The sequence below is a fragment of the Alosa alosa genome, chromosome 21, assembly GCF_017589495.1.
Source record: "Alosa alosa isolate M-15738 ecotype Scorff River chromosome 21, AALO_Geno_1.1, whole genome shotgun sequence".
Lineage (NCBI taxonomy): Eukaryota > Metazoa > Chordata > Actinopteri > Clupeiformes > Clupeidae > Alosa > Alosa alosa.
In genome coordinates this window covers 6,371,156-6,378,431 of record NC_063209.1, presented here as the reverse complement: position 1 = coordinate 6,378,431, position 7,276 = coordinate 6,371,156, and the positions used below count along the sequence as shown (strand labels likewise).

Below are 7,276 nucleotides of genomic sequence, written 5' to 3'. Positions count from 1 at the left end.
TGTAAGTATTGCTCTTTTTTTTGTTATTACAGTTCTCTCCTCCTCGTAAGCCTCGACTACTCCGCCTCTGGAAAATACGGTGCTCTTCGTTTCACTCATGGTTTCGACTCTCAATAGATGATGCGTTTATAAGTTCGCCGTGAACGCGCACATCTCTAGGTTATCTAACACAGGGTTGATTGAACTAACTGCTAACCAGTGTTTTGGAACCGACAGCTCGGCGGTAGTCGCCACAGGTTCAGACAACCCAGAGGTTAAGTTTTATCTCAGTGTTTGTTAAACCTCCTTTCTGGAATACCCCTCTGGAGTACCCCCCCGGTCTATATCTTGTTTGTAAACAATGAAAAAGGATTGCCATTCCAATGGTAGTGACATGTTGTTTAATTAATTATTTACTTTTGAGACATTTGAACAAGTTGCGAATCATCCACTATGTGTTGTGGATCCTAGTTGGAACAAATGGTTTCGAAATTCACTTGTGCACAAGATGATTTCAGAAATGCACCAAAGCAACCGAGAAAAACTGTAAAACAAATGATTCTGTGATTTCTGCATCGCAGTCTGCATTTCGCCCACAGGGCTGTGCTCTTGCACTAATGTTTTAGAGGGTCTCACGGTATTTTTTTGTTTGCTTGTTTTGAAGACAAAATTCATTGTCTGCTAAGACACAAATCTTCAGATATTAGCTCGAAATATAGTCTAATAAAAATGTATTTGTGATCTTCACATTCAACTTTTTAGAGCACATAGCATATAGCCTACTTCATGTTTACTAAGCCTATGAATATTTCCAAATAATTGCCTTCTTCCAGTACAGTAACGAACCTATTTCTCCGAACCTCTGAGGGTCACCCCCGCCCCTGCCCCCCAAACACAATATTTATTAGCCTACTCCATAGCTTGCTATTAAACAGTGCACTGGGAGAGCGTGAATGTACTCTAGCACCAATGTTTGAAGAGGTACTCTTTCGTTAACTTGTATGTGTGAGACGCACGCAGTCATGCTGACTGAAGGTGGTGTGGATGCGTACTTATTAAATCGTACCGTTATTTAACGAGGCGGTCTTTCTTGCAAGTAAGCAGTTATCATAACAGAAATGCAACCCGCCCTCCCCTCCTGCCTGTTACACCACCATCCCTAGGGCGTATAAAAACGCACGGTTTCCTCAGTGGAGTTGAAACAAACTTCCACCCGAGGGGACCACTGTCAGCCCGGACAACAGCTTCCACAGCCATCCACTCACCACTGCCCACTGCAACACACCAAGACCGACACACCATATGGCTCCCTTCGAGAAATCAATGGAAATGATGCCTTTCAAGCAAAGGAAATGCCTTGGTATGTACTAACTTAGCCAAACCACATTAAGCAAAAAAAGCCCTTTTGCAGCAATTGTCTGATTATTATATGTACGTTTATACTGTGCAGCTACTAGAAAAGACGAAGTGAGTACTATTCGTTCAAAATTTCCCAACAAACTTCCGGTAGGTGAAAGCTTATTTAATTTGTCAATGTATTCCGCCGCTGTTTTGGCAAGGTGAAAAACTGACTTATCGCCAATGTTCTCGCGCCCCCACAGGTAATTGTGGAGCGATATTTCCGTGAAAAACAGTTTCCTCTGCTCGACAAATCTAAATTCTTGGTGCCATTTGAACTCACAATGGGTCAGTTCATAAGCCTTCTTAGGTGAGCCTATGTGTCTGTCACTTGTTTGCTTGTGTTTGTGTGTGTTACTGTGTGTGTGTTTGTTTGTGATAGACTAATGGAGAGATTTTTTGAAGATTGTGAATATGATAGGTCTGTTGGCCTGACTTATAGCACCTCATTTTGCAAACAGCTGTCCTCTTGCTCTATTGGCAACCAACTCACACTGCATCAACCAAGTTTGCCAATTTTCACTCACAATCCATCTTTTTTGACTCTCTCGTTTCTAGGCTATACTTTAAATAGGTAAACCAGCAATAATGTCTTAACTCTCTCTCACTCAACATTTCTCTGTTTTCCAGGAGTAAGATTGACCTTGATTCCACACAGGCCCTGTACCTGCTAGTGTCAGAAAAGCACATGACCTGCATGACAGCGAGCATGGGAGAGGTGTACTCCCAGTACAGAGACCAAGATGGCTTCCTGTACATGACTTACGCCTCACAGGACATGTTTGGCTGACGTCACCCCACCGATGCTCCACAAGCTGCCATCTATACCGGTCTCTCTACCATCCACTATGATTGACAGCTGAGCTGCACTCTATACTTCCAGATACGGTGTACTGAAGTTCTGCTTTGCCATGATGTCAGTGAACCACAGCAGAGAGAACAGCCCATGTCCACCTGGAAGAGATCTGTCCAAAGAAGACTTCCTCCCTGATGACCCTGGATTTTATTTATTTATGATTCATTTTATTTATTTGGAGTCTGAAGGAGGGGAAAAAGCAGACAAGACTCCAAGGCTCTGTGATCAGCATTTGATACCTCCAATTAAATATGTTCTTTTGCCAACAGAATGTCATCTTTGCGAGCCCAGCAAGGACTTAACTTTTGGCACCATTGAATGCGATTACTGGACTGAAAAACAATGTCCTGCTTTCTCATCTTTATGAATTCTCCATAGGTCTTCCACCGTCAGAGGAAGCATATCATGGAGGCAACATTAACCGTTAGCCGTGGCCTACTGGTTAGTGCTTCAGACTTGTAACCGGAGGGTTGTCGGTTCGAACCCTGACCAGTAGGCACGGCTGAAGTGCCCTTGAGCAAGGCGCCTAACCCCTCACTGCTCCCCGAGCGCCGCTGTTCTTGCAGGCAGCTCACTGCACCAGGATTAGTGTGTGCTTCATCTCACTGTGTGTTCACTGTGTGCAGTGTGTTTCACTAATTCACGGATTGGGATAAATGCAGAGACCAAATTTCCCTCACGGGATCAAAAGAGTATATATATACTTATACTTACTTATACTTAGATGCCAAGCTCAATTTGAAAACATCTTTGAAATGTTTGGTTGACATGACAGTATGGTCAGTTGCCATGTACTGTATACTACCCAAATCTACTACACAATAAATCAGTTTAAGACCTGAGAGAGAAAGTTTATTGTGTTTACATGCTACAAAATAAAGTATAGGCCCAAACAGGCCATGGTTGGTAATATGATTGATAAAACGCTGGTTAGGATTGTAACTATTATTCTTAGAGGAATCCCTGCAATTTGTGGTCACTCAACAAAACAGCTGTTGTCAAGTTTGGGGGAGTGGGCAGTTGACAATTTGACATGCCAACAACAGGGGAATGTTCAAATCAAAATGGTTTGCTCCGTTTTGCTATGATTTCCGGTTTGAACAAGTTTGGTCACAATAGTGTGTAGGCTAACAATGTGCAACTGGCTTTTTAGGTAGTTTTCTCTTGTTGGGTGTGTCAGTGCTATCATCACTGACATGTACAGCCATATTAGACAGTGAGCACAGTAGATCCACCTAAAACAATTAGATTAAACATTGATTTCATCAAGCTCGAAATACATTTGGGAAAGAAAGCGCACACAAGATACCAAAAACGTTTTGGAATAAAATAGAATGTTGTAGAGCAGCCGTCTGCTGTTCTTCATTCTAGAGGTTTACATGGTTGGCTACAAAGGTTTACATGTAATTCATTTAAATATTAGGAGTCTTACAAATAAAATAGACCTTCTAAGAGCCTGGCTGGTCTACAACAAGCCAGATGTTATTACTTTGTCTGAGACCTGGCTTAATAGTAATATCTCAGACGATGAAATGAAGCTCGATAAATATACACTGTATAGATCTGATAGGGGTGCGCAAGGTGGTGGTGTAGCCACCTATGTCTTATCACACTTATCCTCAGAGGTTGTCAAACCTAATGAAATTCCTGAGTCCTTTGAATGTCTTTTTATACAATTATGTCTCCATGAAAACAAACATTTGACTATAGGTAATATTTACAGACCACCAAGCTCCCCCTCTGAGTCTATAAAATGTATTGCCAATACCATTAGCTCCTTAAACTGTTCAAAAGAGATGATCATCCTTGGTGACTTTAATCGCAATTGGCTAGACCGTTCGTCTCTTCATGAAAGACATTTTCTTGAGAGCCTTAACTTAACTCAGTTAGTCAAAGAACCTACTCGCGTTGATAATAGATCCAAAACCCTATTAGACTGGATCTTGGTCACCCACCCTGATAGGATAATTGAATCTGGAGTACTTCCTGACTGTTTTAGTGACCACTCTGTTGTGTCTTGCATATGGAAAATGAGACTACCAAGATTACCACCTAAAATTATTAAAGTAAGACAACTGAAAAACTTTAATGATGAGCATTTCATTCAAGACCTATTGAATATTAAATGGGATAGGCTTAACTTAATTCCCGCTGTTGAGGATGCTTGGAATTATTTTCACACCGAGGTTCTCCAAGTTATTGATAAGCATGCTCCATGGAGGTCAGTAAGGGTAAAAGGAAGACATCTACCCTGGATTGGTGGTGAACTACTTACACTATTTAAACAAAGGGATAAGGCATGGGGCAAATATCGTTCAACTAAGGACCTTGTAGATTGGGAAACATATAAACATTTAAGGAACATATGTACTACAAAAACAAGGAATGCTAAATCTGAGTATTTTAAAAGTTCTCTATCAAATAACTATAATAATCCCAAGAAATTTTGGAGAAATCTTAATGAGTTATTTAACAAATCTAATCCAAGTGCTCCAGCTAAAATAAGATTAAAAAATGATACTCTTTCTGATCCACTTGCAATAGCTAATGCTTTTAATCAGCATTTTGCTTCCATCTGCAAAACCCAGTCTCCTAATTCCAACAACATCTTAAATATGGCTCAATACTCTTGTGATAGGCCTACCTCTTTTTCTTTTTCAATTATTAGTCCCGTCGATGTACAGAGAGCTAAATCTGAACTAAAGACAGGCAGTGGTAGAGACTTAGATGGTCTGGAAAATATATTGTCATATCCACTATCTGATTTATTTAACCAATCTTTAACCACTGGTGAGGTCCCATTAAGATGGAAATGTGCCAGGGTAACCCCAATCCATAAAGGAGGTGATCCATTTGACCTTAACAATTATAGACCCATTTCCATTATTAGTAGCGTGGCAAAAGTTTTCGAAAAGCTAATATTTAATCAATTATATAATTATATTAATGCGTCTTCTATTTTGTCTCAACATCAATCAGGTTTCAGACCTAAATCTTCCACCACAACTGCCTTATTGAAGTTCACCAATGATGTATCATCATCCCTCGATGATAATATGTCTACTGGAGCGATTTTTATAGACTTAACCAAAGCTTTTGATCTTGTTAATCACTACATGCTTTTAGACAAACTTCATGCTATTGGGCTCTCTAAACAAGCTCTTCTTTGGTTTAACTCTTATTTACATTTCCGGCAACAGTGTGTCCTTTTTCAGGGTAGTCTATCCTCCTTTGCCATTATGGAAAAGGGTGTCCCTCAAGGATCCTCGTTAGGGCCTCTCCTATTTTCAGTCTTTATCAATGACCTTCCACAAGCTTGCTCAGACTGTTCTGTTCACTTATATGCTGATGACACAGTGATCTATAATTCCAACTTTAATATTTCTAAGATACAGAACACTCTTCAGACAGACTTTGATATTATTTAAAAATGGTTCCAATGTAATGACCTCCTGTTGAATAAAAAGAAATCATACTGTATGCTTTTCCCAACAAGATCTACTGTTAAACAAACAAATTTGTCAATTAACTTTTTAGATGGCACCGCTCTTGGTAGAGTTGATGAATTTAAATACTTGGGCTTTTGGCTTGATTCTCAACTCTCCTATAAAACCCACATCAATCATACTATAAGAAAGCTGAATTGTAATATAAGGATGCTGTATCGTTTCAATAATTGTTTTACACAGCAGATCAGGTTGAGAATTGTGAAGCAATTATTATTTCCAATTATAGACTATGCTGATGTAGTATATCAGAACTCCACTGAGACTTGTCTTAAGCCTTTGACTGTTGTCTTTAATAGTATTTGCAGATTTGTATTGAAATGCTCATACAGGACGCATCACTGTATCCTGTATTATTCATTGAATATTCTGTCACCCAATGCCAGGAGACAGTTTCATTGGTTCCAGCTTATTTTTAAGTGCATACATCTTAGTTATCCACTCTACCTGCAACAACATTTAATACCTTACCAAACAAACTATAGTTTGAGGCACACCGAATATCTATCATTTACAGTACCACATATCTCCAAAGAAAGCGGCAGGCGTTCATTTAAATACAAGGCTCCCTTTGACTGGAATAGCCTGCCTGGGGCCTTAAGATCAATTACATCTTGTCGCTTCAAGACATCTTTGTTCACATATCTGAAAGCAAATAACCGTTGTAATTGTTTTCATTAATGCTTTTTTGTGTGTCTTTGATCTGTCAATATGCTCTGTTATAGATATGTGAGCATATTTTCGTATTTTGTGTATATTTTCGTATATGTGTATGTACTGTGCGCATGCATATATGTGTCTCTGTATGTATATATGTGGATATGAAGATGTATGCTTGTTGTATATATGTGTATATGTATGTATTTTTAGGGAATGGGAGCTGTTGGGGGTGGGGGAAGGGGGCTGTATGTGAGTGAATGTGTATGTTGTATTGTACTGTACTGTAGTATCTTGTCCTTGTACCTTTGTCTTTGTCCAGTCCTATCGAGGACCCTCTTGAAAATGAGATGCCACATCTCAAGAGGCATTCCTCTTTAAATAAATAATAATAATAATAATAATCCGGTGTTCCAGTTTAGATGGTGAGCAGATTAACTGGTTATATGTGCATAAAATTAGTGAATATTCAACAAGACCCTGCCTACTTCTTCAGAGCGTTCTGCTCTGCCTCAGCCTAGTGCAGGTTCACATTTTCACGAAGTGTTTGCAAGTGAGACAATATAACGGATATCACTGAAAAGATCACCAGTGTATGTCTAATACATGTCTGTTTAAGCATTATCCACACAAATATGACACATACTGAATGAATGGGGGGAAATAAAACTAGCGATCTAGCTGGGATTCGAACCATGCATGGACAAGAAAGTTCATCAGATAAGCTTCTACATTGTCTATACCACTACGAGCCGCTGAAATTGATGCCAGATTTCTATGTATATTTAACTTTTAGTCAAAGTTAACACAGGTTAACATATGTGAGAAATATATGCCCATGTTTACTGGTGCTATCACAATTTAACATGGGCATATGCAA

The 7,276-nt window shown here is 39.4% G+C and overlaps 1 protein-coding gene across 2 annotated transcripts; it reads left to right on the top strand.

Moving 5' to 3' along the window:
- The first annotated feature begins 1,137 nt into the window (after positions 1-1,137).
- Positions 1,138-2,334, top strand: map1lc3cl (microtubule-associated protein 1 light chain 3 gamma, like). 2 transcript variants are annotated; one of them, XM_048231638.1, is made up of 4 exons: positions 1,138-1,339; positions 1,430-1,446; positions 1,581-1,687; positions 2,008-2,334. In XM_048231638.1, exons 1-4 carry the CDS (start codon positions 1,282-1,284, stop codon positions 2,165-2,167), a joined length of 342 nt encoding a protein of 113 aa, XP_048087595.1. In that variant the 5' UTR covers positions 1,138-1,281; the 3' UTR covers positions 2,168-2,334. The 2 variants fall into 2 exon arrangements, with proteins under 2 accessions (XP_048087595.1, XP_048087594.1); XM_048231637.1 differs by having other exon boundaries at positions 1,150-1,339; positions 1,430-1,485.
- The last annotated feature ends 4,942 nt before the right edge of the window (positions 2,335-7,276 follow it).